Source organism: Hyperolius riggenbachi, chromosome 1 (assembly GCF_040937935.1).
Source record: "Hyperolius riggenbachi isolate aHypRig1 chromosome 1, aHypRig1.pri, whole genome shotgun sequence".
Taxonomy (NCBI): domain Eukaryota; kingdom Metazoa; phylum Chordata; class Amphibia; order Anura; family Hyperoliidae; genus Hyperolius; species Hyperolius riggenbachi.
Window position 1 is genome coordinate 642,194,063 of NC_090646.1, and position 18,868 is coordinate 642,212,930.

The 18,868-nt window shown below is 49.1% G+C and overlaps 1 protein-coding gene across 1 annotated transcript in view; it reads right to left on the reverse strand.

Annotated features, from left to right (window-relative positions):
* Nucleotides 1-16,095: 16,095 nt before the first annotated feature.
* LOC137543988 (stAR-related lipid transfer protein 6-like) overlaps nucleotides 16,096-18,868 on the reverse strand; it is a 27,851-nt gene continuing 25,078 nt past the window's right edge. The window contains exon 8 of the mRNA XM_068265049.1: nucleotides 16,096-16,229. Within this exon, the coding sequence (XP_068121150.1) occupies nucleotides 16,096-16,229 (134 nt within the window). The remainder of the gene's footprint in view (nucleotides 16,230-18,868) is intronic.

Sequence of the window (18,868 nt, forward strand, 5' to 3'; positions counted from 1 at the left end):
CAGGTGAGTATACTTTTTCCACTAGGTTTGTTAGTCTTTTAAAGGGACTCAGAGCACCTCTCATGGGCATGCCTTTAAGCCAGACGACTTCCAACAAAGTCGTGCTATGACCCATCTGGAGGAGCCTCTTGCAATGGCCATGCGTGTCACTTCCTCTTTCTGCTTCATTTAGTGATGCACTTCTCTAACAGAGAAGACAGGGGTGACCCAGAAGTTAAAACATAGCCAAGATGGCAGCCACCATTTTAAAATTGAAATCGAACGAAAACTATTTGGTGTAGAACGATTCAGGCATCAAATGAAAGAGGAAAGCACAAGCTACAGAATGTTGTGCATCTTTAAGTATTTGGCAGTACTGGTCGGAGTCTTAAAGTGAACCAGAGACGATGCAACCCCATGTATTTTACCATATATATCAGTGGGGGCATTAGAGAAAATACCCTTCCTGCTCTCTGTTTCATTTTTAACTGTTCAGCTTGCTTCTTATCAGGCATGATAAAATCCCAGACTGAGCATTTAGGGCTGGGGCACACCGAGCGGCTTTTTGAGCGTTTTTGCAGCCGCTTGCGGCTGCGGATACGCTAGAGTAATGTATTTCAATGGGGTGGTTCACACCAGAGCGGGAGGTGTTTTGCAGAAACGAATCCTCCTGGGGTGAGGCATTTGTTGGATCTGCGGAGGCGTTTCTGCTTCAATGTTAAGTATAGGAACACCGCAAACCGCTCTGAAAAACGGCAGATCAGAGCGGTTTGCCAGGCGGTTTTGTTACAGAAGCTGTTCAGTAACAGCTTTACTGTAACAATATATGAAATGTACTACACTGAAATCCGCAGCAGCAATCCGCAAAATGCTAGCAAAACGCCTCATAATGATCGAACCACTCAGATGTGAACACTCTCATAGGGAATCATTGCACAATCGCTTTTAGGGCGATTTTGATAATCGCCCGCGCTTAAAAAAAAGGCGAAAACACCCTCAGAAGCCCAGGTGTCAGGTGAGTGAAACTTTTTTCCCCCCAGATGTATCCTTTAAATAATAACAAAGCAATAACTAGTGTGTGGATTATGGATATGACGTCTTGTCGGGTGGGACTGGTTATTATTTCCCACGCTGCAATTACCCAGGAGACGTCTGGTCTTGTCTGCTGAGTAATCAGGCTCTGGGGGTGAAGCCGGCTGCTGGAAGCTCCATCTACTGCGATAATTATCTGAAGATTTCCTGTAGGGATTGCCAGTCAACTTAAGCGACTTTCACAGTGACTCCAAGTCTCCCGCTCTTCAACCCCCTCTCCGGCTCCAGCGGCCCTCCTTCTAGTTCTCATTTATTTTTGTACTGCTGACACATTTTCTATCAAGAACGCGGAAGCAGTACCCGTGGGGCTGATTCACAAAAGTCATCTCATAAATGATCTCTCCTTAGACTGACTTACTACTACAAATTCATACCGCCCAACTTTTTGAGATGAGAAAGAGGGACACTTAAGCCACGCCCCTGATCACCCCTGATCACGCCCCCACCACAACCGTAGTCACGCATACCATAAAGATTTCATAAGAAAAATATGTTGTTTTATAATTCAAACCACACTGGTCCTTTCTATCCTGGTTCATTTTCCTTCATAGTAACATTTTAAAATTTGAAATATATCAATTTATAGGAAGGGAATAAAATTTAGAGTCAATCCAACACATTTTTTAGTAGAGAAATATATATATACTGTATATTTACATAGAAAGAGGGACAAAGTCCTGAAAGAGAGACAAATGGGGAGGAAAGAGGGACAGGGCTCCCAAAGAGGGACTGTCCCTCCAAAAGAAGGACAGTTGGCAGCTATGCAAATTGGCGTTAGCAGTGCAGTGCTGCCCGGGGGCTGCACCGCAATGCCAAAAACAGGCCTTCAGGGATTATGGCGTTAGTGCACGATAATCCCAGTCTGGCCGAGATCCAAACAGGAAGTGATGCTCGTTTGTGGTCACTTCCTGTTTCGGGAATACGTAAGTGCACAGAAGCGTATTGTAAAAAATAGGCTTTCGCACATGCGCACTGCCGCCAACTTTTTAAAAATCCCTGTGTCGCCATGACTTCCGGTACGCCGCAGATCGCCGCAGGAGCCATACGGTGACGTAGGTATGGCAGCACGTTAGAAAGGGCACTTCCTGCGCAGCGTACCGCCACATAAGAAGTGTGAACTCCCCCATAGACTTTCATTACCCGAGGGCGTGGTGTTGGTGCAGTAAATTTACCGCACTGCCCCAGTGTAAAAAGGCCCTAACCGTTGATGCACTAAACTGCGGTAATATTGCTGTGCACAGACATCTGATGAGGGGGTTGATTCATTAAGCTGCACTGCTTTATGAGAGGAGCGTGAGTTATGGGCACGCTACGGGCACAACTAACTCGCACTCCTTGCTAATAATGGCCACTCCACTGAGCCCACCCTGACTAACACTGGCAATCCAGCGCAGGAAACTTGGGTGCCGCTGCCGCCACCATAGACCGTATTGGAAATTACGGCTATAGCAGCGCACAGGGAGTAACTTCGGCGCTGTCAGAAGACTGAGCTCAGGTTACTTTTAAAATCGGCCTCCAGCAATAGCTGGAAGCCGAATTACATTATTCCCCACCATTCACGTCGACCTAAAGAGGGAATAGTAATTAATATCGCTGGGAACTTGTGCAGCAGAAGGATAAGCCGTACCGGCTGAATCCTGCGCCCAAGTCTCCCAGCGGCGAAGCCTCTCGTACGCCACCCTGAGCCCCAGCGGGTCCAGTGGATTTAATCAACATGATCCCCGCACTCTGATTGGCCATATAGGCTGCCTGTCACTTGAGCAGTGCAGCAGCGCAGCTTAATGAATCAACCCCAAAATCTCCACATTGGGCCTGCTGCACAAAAGGCTGGTAAATTTGCCATGCCAGGTAGCACACAGCAATTTTGTGAGGACGCTCCCCTCATCCTGCAGGCACTGGCACTACACTTACCTCCCTCTGCTTCCTCAAAGACAGCATCTCCTCCCTGCTGGCCCGCAGCATCTGATCCCCAGGATGCCGGGTATGGGCTGCAGCGGTGCTGCAACACTCACCCGCTCTCAGCAGATTAGTGATGGGATCACTGGCCTCATGTGAAGTCCTGCTTCCTCTCTGATTACTACTGCGCATCATGTGACCCGGCAGCACGTAACAGGTCACATGAGCAGGGCCGGTTCAAGTAACAATTGGGCCCTAGGGCAAAATTAGCCTGGGAGCCCCCAACAGATACCCCCTGAGCAAAAAGCGTCATTAGAGGCCCTTTATCACAGCTAAACTTCCCTCCTGGGCCCCTGAGCTGGCTACTGACCCTCCCCCAATCAACTACCAACTTAACAGACTCTGCAGAGTCCCTGGGGAGCAACAGTTAACATGGGGAGGGACACCTTGGGGGTCCCTACAGGCTCTGGGGCCCTGGGGCAGTTCCCTATTTTTTCCTATGGTAGCTCCGGCCCTGCACTGAAGGGACCGGTGGGCTCCGGCGGGAATAGCTGAGCCCAATCTGGTGCAAGCCTGCACAGTACAACTGACCCGATCAGGCTCAGCTATTTCCGTCAGAGCCCATCGGAAAGCCGCTGCTGCCCCTTCGCTAGAGCGGGAAAGGTAAATATTTACAATGCCACTGTTCAGGGGCTGCCAGCGCTTTATCCCGGAGGGTGAAGAAGAGGACAGGGAAAGCCTCATTAGGATCCACAGGCTCCCCCCTATCGAGGTAAATACCCCACAGAGCTGTGTTTTTAATTTTAGTTACATATCCTCTTTAATGTAACCGAGGTTTATTACTGTATAAAGAAGTGTAAGGGCTTGTTCACACTATGGGCTTCATTCACTAAACCGTGATAACTCAAATATCACACCTTATCAAAGATATCACACCTTCTCAAAGTTAACACGCCTTATCAGAGTAGCACAGCGAGCGCTACAAACTTATGCCTGATAATTGGGAATGGCACTCGTCCTGCCCCGAGCCCCTGCGGGTTCGTAGCGCTCGCTATGCTACTCTGATAAGGCGTGTTAACTTTGATAAGGTGTGATATCTTTGATAAGGGGCTTGATTGACAAAAGCTGGATAACTGCTATCACAGCAGTTATCACACGTTCTGCCGCGCACGAAGGTTTGCACGCGTAAAGGATTACTCCGCGTGATAAACGAATGTTTGTGCGCGATGAAGCGCATGAAACACACGTGTGATCGCACGCAAGCGGTCGTTTATCACGCGGAGTAATCCATTAGGCGTGCAAATCTTCGCACGCGGCAGATCGCGTGATAACTGCTGTGATAGCAGTTATCACACTTTTGTGAATCAAGCCCAAGGTGTGATATTTCAGTTATCACGGTTTAGTGAATCAAGCCCTATGTACGCTCACCATTGATGATACTGGCAGATGCTATTATCTGTTGTTGCCTGATGGGGTGGGTTTGTATCCCGCGAAACGCGTTGCACTTTATTTGGAGTATCCAATAAAATAGTTTTGACTGAAAATCCCCAGTCGTATGTTCTGCTTGGAGGATGTAAGTCCACCACTACCTCCTATATTACCAAGATGGGTTTTTTACGTTCTTTTAGTGTTTTTTATCCTGTTGGCGCCTCTGTTATCCAATTATCTATGTACGTTTGAGTATAATTTTAAGCACTAGCAATTTTATCAATCGCCCTAAAAACACTTGTGCAATGATTCCCTATGAGAGTGTTCACATATGAGCGGTTCGATTGCGTTCTGCTTCCAAAAGCGCTGCCTGTACCATTTTCTGAGCGCTTTGGCTCAATGGAAAGTAGAAGGAAATCGCAAAGCGCTTGAAAAAGCCCTTTGTATATTGATTTCCCGAGCTCTTTTATGAACAAATACATTGTATTTATTCATTTCCGGGTGAAATAGTCTACTTCGGAACTGAAAAAACGAATTGCTCTGCAAAAGCACTTAGAAAAGCGCTTTTCTAAGGGAAAAGCGCTTACAAAACCCTGAAAATTGCTAAGCGCTTGCGACAGCTATGCCGATTTATAATGTGAACAGGGCCTTAAAGTGGATTTATGCATCCTGCAGGGCCAGGATTTATTTTGTGGTTGCTTGAGACTTCTGGTTAAATGAGTGTTTTACTGTATTGACAAAACTTTATTATTTTTTTTTTACAGGTAACAAACATTTCACATACCTGTTTGATCAGCAACTTGAGCTGCCCTATAACGCTGCAGGCTATAACTTTTCACAGTGTAAAAAAAAGAAATGTAACATTAGCTAACCACAAGCCCTGCGATGACGCGTTCTACCTGCTGGAGAGGGCGCCCTCCTCTCCCCGCCGGCCGCTACACCACATCACACACTTTGGACTCCATGTTTACAAGCTGAAGTATAAAAGCGAGCTGGATTTGCACAATATTGCATAACTGCGCGGTGAGTCAGCCAGCCAGGGCTGCAGGCCAGAGAGATAGTTCTGGCGGTCGGACGCAAGGGAGGTTTTACGGGAAATGTGACAGCACGGAAGCATGCGATTTGCTAATTCAGGATTAACCCCTTTGTTACTAGGGACAAAAAATATAATTGCTCACATGTAAGGGCCAGTGCACACCAAAAAGTGCTAGTGTAGTCGCAAACGCTTTTTGAAGCGATTTTTTTTTTAGGAGATTCTAGGCATGTGCCTAGCGAGTTTTGGAGCGTTTTGGTGTAGCATTTTTTTATTTTTGTGTTACAGTAAAGCACCGATTTTCCATTTTCCTATACTTAAAGGACAACTGAAGTGAGAGGGATATGGAGACTGACATATTTATTTCCATCTAAGCCATGCCAGTTGCCAGGCCCTCCTACTGATCCTCTACCTCTAATACTATTAGCCATAGCCCCCTGAACAAGCATGCAGCAGATCAGGTGTTTCTGACATTAAAGTCAGATCTGACAAGACTAGCTGCATGCTTGTTTCTGGTGTTAGTCAGATACTACTGCAGAGAAATAGACCAGTAGGGCTGCCAGGCAACTGGTATTGATTAAAAGGAAATAAATATGGCAGCCTCTGTATACCTTTTACTTCAGTTCCCCTTTAACATAGATGTGAATCACCTCAGAAATCAGCAGAAATGCTGCAGGACCTGCATTTGCGTTTGGGAGAAAATCACATCGCTCTGGTGTGATCCAACCCATTCAAATACATTAGCCCAGTGCTTATCAAAGCCCTGGCGTTTTTGAAAGCGCTCAGAAGCACTCTTGGTGTGCAGCAGCCCTAAATGTAGTGTAAGTTAAGCTACACACTCACCTCGGGATGCAGGAAGATGGATCCGGTGACATCTCCCTGAAAACAAGCGCTCCTCCGATCCATCTTCCAAATGTCGGGCATGCGGAACGTCACGTGATGTTACATGACGGTCGCCAATGAGATTTTAAGCGATCGCGGTACTTTTCACGGGAGTTGTCGGGGATCTTAAAGATCCGATCCACCGTGAAGGTCGTTATGGCTGTGTGGCACAAAGCGACGTTTGTGTGAGCCTGTACCCACAGCGGGAGATCGCGAAAACAACAGCAAAAAAAATCTCCGGTCACAGGGAAAATCATCGGAAAAATCGTGAGGTGGGTATGGGCTTTACACCTTTGTCAAAGGTGAACTCCCGGCTTATACCCGTAACGCGTAAAAATGTACTTGTTGATGTCCGCGATAGCTTCCTGCACCAGCAGGGATGCGTATAAACGTACGCATGGCGGCCGGCCAACTCTCAGTCGGCAAAAACGAAACTAGCTGGCAGCGGGGGACCAGAGGATTAGTGAGTGGCTGCGAGGGCACAGGACTGCTGCAGGGGGTGTGGTAGATGCCCCAGGTAAGTAAAACTTTTTTTTTTACAGTTAAGGTTCCCTTTAAGCACCCCCCGTAACTTTTACCTGTGATCCCCACCACTGCAGGACCGGGGAGAGGGGATTAGTAATGGGGTTAGAGCATTGTTGTTTAACAATAGAAGATAAACAGCGAGTTGATGTCGGTTAGTCTGGCATTGTACAGCGACATCATAAATCACATGACATGGACACGGGTCTTTTCTTTTGAGCAATTCTCAGGGAGGCATTGTAGGTTTCCTGTAACCTTTATAACACATGTCAGTAAAATCACACCCTGTAAAATACCATGGTATGTGTGGCAGTTAATTATATCACTGTATGACTGGTACAGGGGAGGAGGGCCTTTCCCTGTCAGCACGGAGACAAGCCTGATCCCTTAAAAAGAAACCATGACCAAGAATTGAACTTCATCCCAATCAGTAGCTGATACCACCTTTCCCATGAGAAATATTTTCCTTTTCACAAACAGATCATCAGGGGGCTCTGTATGGCTGATATTGTGGTGAAACCCCTCCCACAAGAAACTCTGAGGACCATGGTACTCCTGGCAGTTTCCTGTCTGTGAACCTTGTTGCATTGTGGGAAATAGCCGTTTACAGCTGTTCCCAACTGCCAAAACAGCAAGCAGCAGCTACATCACCTACCAGCAGTGAAAATGTCACCATGTGATAAATGTCAGAATGTAAATTAGGGATTTAAAAGATTTTACAACGGGCAAACACTGACTAAATCATTTATACATAATTATTGTACAAATTAAGCACTTTTTTATTACATTATTTTCACTGGAGTTCCTCTTTAACCTCCGTGCCGGTTATCCCGAGCTCAGCTCGGGGTAACCTGCACAGGAGGATTTCTCAGGCTCCGCTGGGCCGATTTGCATAATTTTTTTGTTACATGCAGCTAGCACTTTGCTAGCTGCTTGTAACATTCGCTCGTCGCCGATCCGCCGCTATCCGCCGCGCCGCTCCCCCCCACTCCAGACCCCATGCGCAGCCTCGCCAATCAGTGCCATGCAGCGCTGAGGGGTGGATCGGGATTCCCTCTGACGTCGGTGACGTCATCCCGCCCCGTCGCCATGGCGACCGGGGAAGCCCAGCAGGTAATCCCGTTCTGAACGGGATTTCCTGCTTGATCCGATCGCCGGAAGCGATCGGAGTGGCTGCAGAGCTGACGCTGCTCAGCGGCCCAGGGCTCGCTACATGATTTAAAAAAAATAAATAAAAAAAAAGTGCTGCGCTGCCCCCTTGCTGGCGGGAATTGGACCGGCAGGGGGGGTTAAGGTGCCCATACATCTAGCCAATCTGATCAGAGAGAGATCTGTTACCTGCCCATACACTGCAGGCCGATTCCCAATAGGTATCCGCCTAGCTATACTGCCCCCACCGACTGCCAGTCCACCCAGGCTTTAATGCTCAAGGTATAAGGACTGAAGGCCGTAAGGCAATGGTTCAGGCAACAAGTATAGCTACACAGTCCTTAGCCATACACAGAGGTCAAATGACAGTCAATAATAATCTCAAAGTCAGCAAGCTAGGGATTATACATACATATCAGACAAGAACCGGGATAAACAAAAGAGTGGTCAGGCAGGCAAGGGTCAGTCCAGGCAGAAAGCAATAGAATAGTCAAGGACAGGCAAAGGTTCAGACAAGGTATCAGATAAGTAACAGGAGGCAACAGCAAGTAAAGCCCTTAAACCCAGCAACTAGTTCTAACGACTCAACGCTATCACAGGCAACTAACAAGTGTGCCATCCTTAGTGAAATAATAGCAACAGACAATCAGGAAGTCTAACAACTGCAGCCAGCCAATAGAAAAGCCAGACCTGTCTCTAGTGATTGACTCAGGACGAGTCAACCACTTTCTGGTTAAGAGAAAGCGGTGAGCGTCTCTGTCGCATGGCAATGCCAGAGAAAGTCTGTCCGTGTGAGCCCGCGGGACCTGTGGAGGCACCAAATCCACATGGAGAGCTGTGTCCCCATCTGCGCTGACCCCCAAAGACCCCTGCTGCTGCACCAGACTGGAGTGAGTTTGTGACAATAATGCAAATACTTTTTCAACTTTGGAGCTAAGCTTCCCACTGAAGAAAGTGCTGTGTTTAACTGTTTGAATGCTGTTCTGCTACCAATTTTTTTCTTGTAGCAGGTTTTATGCTGGAAACAGGGCCGTTTTAGACTTTTTGCTGCGTGAGGCAAACTTGTGAACATGTGTCCCCCCTCCCCCCAAATTGGAATGATCGCACAGCGCCCGAAAATTTGCACCGCACGTTATATCTGTGGTGAGCCCCCCCAAAAAAACACCCTCAGTATAAGTAGGTAGCCAGGTATAGGTGCCCCCAGTATTGGTAGTTAGGTACAGTTGCCCCCAGTATAGGTTGGCCAGGCACTATCTTCACTTCCTGTTTCTGCCTTGTGCTGCCCCCAGACTTCTGCTGCCTGAGGAAGTCACCTTACTTGGCATCATGGGCGGACCAGGCCCGGCTGTAAAGAATCTTTAAAGTGAACCTCCGGACTAAAAATCGACTCAGCAGCACTGAAAAGGCCTGGTGTTTCTTTAACAGTTTCACAGCATCAGAACTTTGTTTCTCTTATCCAAGCCTCATTTTTAGCTGCACAGAAGAAAACTGCCCGGGCTTTTTTCCCCTGATGCTGTGCAAAGCATGATGGGATTTCTGATTTTGTTGTTCTCGTTCTGCTGTTTTGGTGCAATTTTTTTTCCTTACATTTTGAATTTGACATTTGAAGCCTAGTGTGTGCAGCTGGGAGGAGTTAACAGGACACAGGACAGTTGGAACTGTGTCTCTTGCTCCTTGTCACCTCCTTTCAACCGAAAAGATGGCTGCCCCCATGACAAAGATGGCAGCCCCTATGAATCACAAACATTTGCCTGTTCTTTTAAAACAGGGTGGGTAAGAGATTATATTACCTATCTATTCTAATGAACATAACTAATGTAACTTGATGACAGTATGTTTGTTTAGGCTGAAGTTCCCCTTTAAGAGCCAAGAAGAAATGTTGCATTTCATACCACTTTTGGACACAGTGATAAGAGGACAATATTTATTGGCATGAAGAATGTATATAAAAATAGCACTTGTGACCAGGTGAGTAAACACAATTATGACTAAGTCTAATTAACTAGTGCAATGAAAGACAACAAAAGCAAGGATATGTACAGGTATCTACAAACAGGCATGTAATATACTGAGAGAAAACTATAAACAAAGTCAAGGATGACAGGTCACAACTAGTGGAACAGATAACCGGATGCAACACAAACTCGACAACCAAGAGCAAGGTCAATGACAGGCAAAGGATCAATACCAGGAATCCAGAAGAGGGGTCAAAAACAGGTACAAGAGTACAAAGACCAGAGGGACAGGGCTTCAAACAGTGGAAGGACATACAAACATCAGCTGGTAGGAGGTTGAGGTCCCTAGACTTCATAACTCATGGAACACCCACAGGGGAAGCAGGGAACTGCAGTCCAGTTAAGTATAGAAGACAATTCTCTGCTGGTGGATGGGAAAATTCAACAATTTGGTAAACAGTGGTTCCACCAGTATATTAGGCAAAACATTCGATGATTTCTACCAGCACTGTTACTTGGGAGCCCTCGGGAGCAAAGAGTCTAGTGACCTGTAGGGGTACCTACTGTCAGGGCCGTTTCTATTAACAATGGGGCTTCAGGGCAAAATTAACCTAGGGGACCACAAATGACCCCCCCTCCCACCAATAAGTGGCATTAGGGGCCCTTTAATAATATGGTAGGACATCATGCTGGGTACACACAATGCAATTTCCCGTCCGACTGACAGGATTTGACAATTATTTCCTAAATGTCTGATCTGCTTCCGATCGACAAGGGGATCAATCAGGAGCTGTTTGGATACAGATAATAATGAGGGCAAACGACATTGCTAATGAAGGGGAAAGTAAAGCATTCACACAGCAGGGCACAGGGCTGTGCTCATACCTGACTCTGTTACGTTCCCCAGAGCTGCTCCATGCTCTGTACACAGGCTGCTGCTCCATGCTCTGTGCACATGCTGCTGCTCCATACTCTGTACACACGCTGCTGCTCCATGCTCTACACACACTGCTGCTCCATGCTCTGTACACACGCTGCTGCTCTGTGCTCTGTACACACACTGCTGCTCCATGCTCTGTACACACACTGCTGCTCCATGCTCTGTACACACGCTGCTGCTCCATGCTCTGTGCACATGCTGCTGCTCCATACTCTGTACACACGCTGCTGCTCCATGCTCTGTACACACGCTGCTGCTCCATGCTCTGTACACACGCTGCTGCTCTGTGCTCTGTACACACACTGCTGCTCGATGCTCTGTACACATGCTGCTGCTCCATGCTCTGTACGCACACTGCTGCTCCATGCTCTGTACACACCCTGCTGCTACATGCTCTGTACACACACTGCTGCTCCATGCTCTGTACACACTGCTGCTCCATGCTATGTGCACACGCTGCTGCTCCATACTCTGTACACACGCTGCTGCTCCATGCTCTGTACACACCCTGCTGCTCCATGCTCTGTACACACGCTGCTGCTCCATGCTCTGTACACACGCTGCTGCTCCATGCTCTGTACACACGCTGCTGCTCGGTGCTCTGTACACACACTGCTGCTCCCTGCTCTGTACACACGCTGCTGCTCCGTGCTCTGTACACACACTGCTGCTCGATGCTCTGTACACATGCTGCTGCTCCATGCTCTGTACGCACACTGCTGCTCCATGCTCTGTACACACCCTGCTGCTACATGCTCTGTACACACACTGCTGCTCCATGCTCTGTACACACTGCTGCTCCATGCTATGTGCACACGCTGCTGCTCCATACTCTGTACACACGCTGCTGCTCCATGCTCTGTACACACCCTGCTGCTCCATGCTCTGTACACACGCTGCTGCTCCATGCTCTGTACACACGCTGCTGCTCCATGCTCTGTACACACGCTGCTGCTCGGTGCTCTGTACACACACTGCTGCTCCCTGCTCTGTACACACGCTGCTGCTCCATGCTCTGTACACACGCTGCTGCTCCATGCTCTGTACACACGCTGCTGCTCCATGCTCTGTACACACGCTGCTGCTCGGTGCTCTGTACACACGCTGCTGCTCCCTGCTCTGTACACACGCTGCTGCTCTGTGCTCTGTACACACCCTGCTGCTCCATGCTCTGTACACACCCTGCTGCTACATGCTCTGTACACACGCTGCTGCTCCATGCTCTGTACACACGCTGCTGCTCCTTCCTCTGTACACACGCTGCAGCTCCATGCTCTGTACACACGCTGCAGCTCCATGCTCTGTACACACACTGCTGCTCCATGCTCTGTACACACGCTGCTGCTCCATGCTCTGTACACACGCTGCTGCTCCATGCTCTGTACACACGCTGCTGCTCCATGCTCTGTACACACGCTGCTGCTCCATGCTCTGTACACACGCTGCTGCTCCATGCTCTGTACACACGCTGCTGCTCCATGCTCTGTACACACACTGCAGCTCCATGCTCTGTACACACACTGCAGCTCCATGCTCTGTATACACACTGCTGCTCCATGCTCTGTACAAACACTGCTGCTCCATGCTCTGTACACACACTGCTGCTCCATGCTCTGTACAAACACTGCTGCTCCATGCTCTGTACACACACTGCTGCTCCATGCTCTGTACAAACACTGCTACTCCATGCTCTGTACACACACTGCTGCTCCATGCTCTGTCCACACGCTGCTGCTCCATGCTTTGTACACAGGCTGCTGCTCCATGCTCTGTGCACATGCTGCTGCTCCATACTCTGTACACACGCTGCTGCTCCATGCTCTGTACACACGCTGCTGCTCCATGCTCTGTACACACGCTGCTGCTCTGTGCTCTGTACACACACTGCTGCTCCATGCTCTGTACACACACTGCTGCTCCATGCTCTGTACACAGGCTGCTGCTCCATGCTCTGTGCACATGCTGCTGCTCCATACTCTGTACACACGCTGCTGCTCCATGCTCTGTACACACACTGCTGCTCCATGCTCTGTACACACGCTGCTGCTCTGTGCTCTGTACACACACTGCTGCTCTGTGCTCTGTACACACACTGCTGCTCCGTGCCCTGTACACACACTGCTGCTCCATGCCCTGTACACACACTGCTGCTCCATGCCCTGTACACACGCTGCTGCTCCATGCTCTGTGCACATGCTGCTGCTCCATACTCTGTACACACGCTGCTGCTCCATGCTCTGTACACACGCTGCTGCTCCATGCTCTGTACACACACTGCTGCTCCATGCTCTGTACACACGCTGCTGCTCCGTGCTCTGTACACATGCTGCTGCTCCATGCTCTGTACGCACACTGCTGCTCCATGCTCTGTACGCACACTGCTGCTCCATGCTCTGTACACACCCTGCTGCTACATGCTCTGTACACACACTGCTGCTCCATGCTCTGTACACACTGCTGCTCCATGCTATGTGCACACGCTGCTGCTCCATACTCTGTACACACGCTGCTGCTCCATGCTCTGTACACACGCTGCTGCTCCAAGCTCTGTACACACGCTGCTGCTCGGTGCTCTGTACACACACTGCTGCTCCATGCTCTGTACACGCTGCTGCTCCGTGCTCTGTACACACCCTGCTGCTCCATGCTCTGTACACACCCTGCTGCTACATGCTCTGTACACACACAGCTGATCCATGCTCTGTACACACACTGCTGTTCCATGCTCTGTACACACACTGCTGTTCCATGCTCTGTACACACCCTACTGCTCCATGCTCTGTACACATGCTGCTGCTCCATGCTCTGTACACATGCTGCTGCTCCATGCTCTGTACACACGCTTCTGCTCCATGCTCTGTACACAAGCTGCTGCTCCATGCTCTGTACACACGCTGCTGCTCCATTCTCTGTACACAAGCTGCTGCTCCATGCTCTGTACACACGCTGCTGCTCCATGCTCTGTACACATGCTGCTGCTCCATGCTGTGTACACACGCTGCTGCTCCATGCTCTGTACACACGCTGCTGCTCCATGCTCTGTACACACGCTGCTGCTCCATGCTCTGTACACAGGCTGCAGCTCCATGCTCTGTACACATGCTGCTGCTCCATGCTCTGTACAAATGCTGCTGCTCCATGCTCTGTACACACCCTGCTGCTCCATGCTCTGTACACACGCTGCTGCTTCATGCTCTGTACACATGCTGCTGCTCCATGCTCTGTACACACCTTGCTGTTCCATGCTTTGTACAAATGCTGCTGCTTCATGCTCTGTACACACACTGCTGCTTCATGCTCTGTACACACACTGCTGCTCCATGCTCTGTACACACGCTGCTGCTCCATATTCTGGTGTCTCAGCTTATGCCTGGCCCCAGAAACTGCACTGCCTCTTTTCTGAGGGGGGATTCTGGGCAGCTGTTATTCCTCCCCCTCCCCCTTGCGTTTGCCTATGGTAAGGATGGGGGTGATTACTTTCTCACACCTCTTCACTTCAGAACAACATTTCTTGTGCGCTAACGTTTCAGGCCTGCAAAGTGCGCAGTTGTACAGTTATTATCTGCTGAGGACAATCTGAACAATAACACCTTTAACCACTTAACGACTGCCTACTGCCGATAGGCGTCGAAGTGGTGTTACCATGGAAACGGCCGCTCGATGTCAGTTCACGGAGGGTGTCTCCGTGAACAGCCTGCGAGCCTCCGATCGCGGCTCGCAGGCTAAATGTAAACACGCGGCGAAGAAATCCCCGGTGTTTACATCATACGGCGCTGCTGCGCAGCAGCGCCGTAAAGGAGATCGGCGATCCCCGGCCTCTGATTGTCCGGGGATCGCGGGCATCTGATAGGCTGAAGCCTATCAGAGGCGGCGCAGGATGGATCGCCGTCCTGTGCCGCCCACAGCAAGGAGGGGAGGGAGGGAAATGGAGCGAGGCTGCGAATCGCTGCGGAGAGGGGCTTTGAGGAGAGCCCCCCCCGCTTAGCCACACAGAGCGGCGGCGATCAGACCCCCCCAGCAGGACATCCCCCTAGTGGGGAAAAAAGGGGGGAAGTCTGATCGCCCTGCCACAATCCTGATCGGTGCTGCTAGCTGGAGAGCCCACGCAGCACAGATCACTAAAAAATCCACTGGTCGTCAAGTGGTTAAGACTAGTTCTTCTGCCTTTTTTCGTCGGGGAGGAATGCTTGTACAGCGTTCCCTCTCTCCTCTGTAAGGTCCATTATATTAAGTAATGTCTCTAATAGTGGAGCTGCTCCATGCTCTGTACACACGCTGCTGCTCCATGCTCTGTACACACGCTGCTGCTCCATGCTCTGTACACACGCTGCTGCTCCATGCTCTGTACACACCCTGCTGCTCCATGCTCTGTACACACTCTGCTGCTCCATGCTCTGTACACACGCTGCTGCTCCATGCTCTGTACACACGCTGCTGCTCCATGCTCGGTACACACGCTGCTGCTCCATGCTTTGCACACACACTGCTGCTCCATGCTCTGTACACACGCTGCTGCTCCATGCTCTGTACACACGCTGCAGCTCCATGCTCTGTACACACGTTGCTGCTCCATGCTCTGTACACACACTGCTGCTCCATGCTCTGTACACACACTGCTGCTCCATGCTCTGTACACACGCTGCTGCTTCATGCTCTGTACACATGCTGCTGCTTCATGCTCTGTACACACGCTGCTGCTCCATGCTCTGTACACACCCTGCTGCTCCATGCTCGGTACACACGCTGCTGCTCCATGCTCTGTACACACGCTGCTGCTCCATGCTCTGTACACATGCTGCTGCTCCATGCTCTGTACACACCCTGCTGTTCCATGCTCTGTACAAATGCTGCTGCTTCATGCTCTGTACACACGCTGCTGCTCCATGCTCTGTACACACGCTGCTGCTCCATGCTCTGTACACACGCTGCTGCTCCATGCTCTGATACTCCATGCTCTGTACACACACTGCTGCTCCATGCTCTGTACAAATGCTGCTGCTTCATGCTCTGTACACACACTGCTGCTCCATGCTCTGTACACACGCTGCTGCTCCATATTCTGGTGTCTCAGCTTATGCCTGGCCCCAGAAACTGCACTGCCTCTTTTCTGAGGGGGGATTCTGGGCAGCTGTAATTCCCCCCCTTGCGTTTGCCTATGGTAAGGATGGGGGTGATTACTTTCTCACACCTCTTCACTTCAGAACAACATTTCTTGTGCGCTAACGTTTCAGGCCTGCAAAGTGCGCAGTTGTACAGTTATTATCTGCTGAGGACAATCTGAACAATAACACCTTTAGTTCCGCTGCCTTTGTTCGTAGAGGAGGAATGGTAGTGCGGCATTCCCTCTCTTTATCTGCAAGGTACATTATATTCAGAAATGTCTCTAATAGTGGAGCTGCTCCATGCTCTGTACACACGCTGCTGCTCCATGCTCTGTACACACACTGCTGCTCCATGCTCTGTACACACACTGCTGATCCATGCTCTGTACACACGCTGCTGCTCCATGCTCTGTACACAACTGCTATCCAAAGTCAACTGTAGCAGGGAAAGAAAGGGGGCAGTGCTGTGAGCTGCAGGATACCTGCAGATATTCTGGTGTCTCAACTTGTGCCTGTCCCCAGACACTGCACCGGTCCTGGTCTGAGGGGGGATTCTGGGCAGCTGTAATCCCCCTGTGTTTGCCTATGCAGGTGAGAGGCTACTCTACCAAAGACTCTCCAGGGAGCAACAGTTAAGATGGGGAGAGACACCTTGGGGACTCCTACAGACTCTGGGGCAATTGCCCTCTTTTCCTCTATGGTAGCGCCGGCCCTGCCTACTGTACGTACTTCCCTTGTGAGATGCTCTGGTAAAGGCTGACAGAGTGCCTATATTTAAATAGGAACTTTAACCAAGGTTTCAACTCAGTAGATGATACCTCTCTTATAATGAGAAATCTTTACATTTTCTCTAATAGATCATAGGAGGTGCTGGTATTGTGGTGAAACCCCTCCCACAGTGCGATGCCATGACCATTTTCCTGACAGTTTGCTGTCTGTGAACCTTGTTGCATTGTGGGAAATAACAGCTTTTTCCAACTGCTAAGCAAGCAGCATCTCCCTTTGTGCATAAAACGCTCAGTAGTAAACATTCCATACAGATCACCTGGCAGAACTAAAGATGTCACCACCAGTGATACATTTCAGAATGTAAATCAGGGAGAGGAAAGACTGACCAACAATAATACTTTAAGTAATGGATTCAAATACTGCTGGGAATACACAATGGGCTTGATTCACAAAGCGGTGCTAACCTACTTAGCACGTCTAAAGTCTTTAGACGTGCTAACCAGGGTGCTAAGTAGGTTAGCACCGGATTTCTCAATCAGATCGCGCGCTAACTTTGCGCGCGCAAAGTTTTACGCACGCAAAGTTTTATGCGCGCTAAGTCCCATAGGCTTTAATAGGCACTTTGCGCGGTGCGCCCTGCGCAGTGTGCGCGTAAAGTTTTACGCGCGTAAAGTTTTACACGCATAAAGTTTTATGCGCGAAAAGCTCGTTTAGACGTGCTAAGGGGGATTTCACAGGCGTGCTAACAGCACCGCTTTGTGAATCAAGCCCATTGAGTGTTTTCGGCAGATTTACTGGCTGATCAATTTTCCAATAGTTTTTCCGATCGATTTCCATTCACGTCTAAGAGGAAATTGATTAGAAAAACGATCAAAATCAGATCGGACCTGTTGGAAGTGTTCTATCTAGCCATCTATCTGCCAAAAAAACTCATGGGGCTTGATTCACAAAGCGGTGCTAACTGTTAGCACGCCTGTGAAAACCCCCTTAGCACGTCTAAACAAGCTTTTCGCGCATAAAACTTTACGCGCGCAAAACTTTATGCGCGTACTGCACAGGGCACAGGGCGCACCGCGCGAAGTGCCCATTAAAGCCTATGGGACTTAGCGCGCAAAAAAATTTGCGCGCGTAAAACCTTACGCGCGCAAAGTTAGCGCACGATCTAATTGAGAAATCCGGTGCTAACCTACTTAGCACCCTGGTTAGCGCGTCTAAAGACTTTAGACGTGCTAAGTAGGTTAGCACCGCTTTGTGAATCAAGCCCATGGTGTATTCCCAGCATAAAGTATAGACCTACAAAGCAAGTGTTGATGTGGAATAACCCAGTGGCTTGTCTCTGTTATGCGATTCCAGATAATAAAAGCATGTCTACTGCAAGAGCAGGGCTCTCATTTCCCCGGCCACTGATTGCATATTCAGTAGCAAACAATCATTTTACCTTTCAGAGAGGGGAAAAGAAAAACATCGCTGAAACCCTTTGATAAAAACAATAGTGGTGTGCCTAAAATTTCCAGGAATTTTCCCTGTCCTGATGCATCTGGATGAGCAGGTTTGGCAGGAGAGCGCGATGAGATGCTGGCGTGTTAAAGCAAAACACCAAGCAAAGCGATTACGTCCAGAGTTCAGCCCCACTCAAAAACTAACACAGAAATAAAGGCAAGTTAAAGAAATGCCCTGGTGCCTGTTGGAGGATCGGGTTCTGTACACGCAGATAGGCACCGAGTATGACAAGTTAGAACTCTTTACTGAAGAAAAACATGCAAAGATAAAATCACACACCACCATCAGGAAATGCAGCTTACAGAGAACAGAGAGAATACAGATAATAAATACAGGAAATAACAATCCCATAAAGAAGATCATCACATTTTACACACAGTGACGTCTTGTGGGTGTTTTACTATACTGCAGTTAAAGGGGAACTTCAGCCTAAACAAACATACTGTCATCAAGTTACATTAGTTATGTTAATTAGAATAGATAGGTAATATAATCTTTTACCCACCCTGTTTTAAAAGAACAGGCAAATGTTTGTGATTCATGGGGGCTGCCATCTTTGTCATGGGGGCAGCCACCTTTTTGGTTGAAAGGAGGTGACAGGGAGCATAAGACACAGTTCCAACTGTCCTGTGTCCTGATAACCCCTCCCAGCTGCACACAC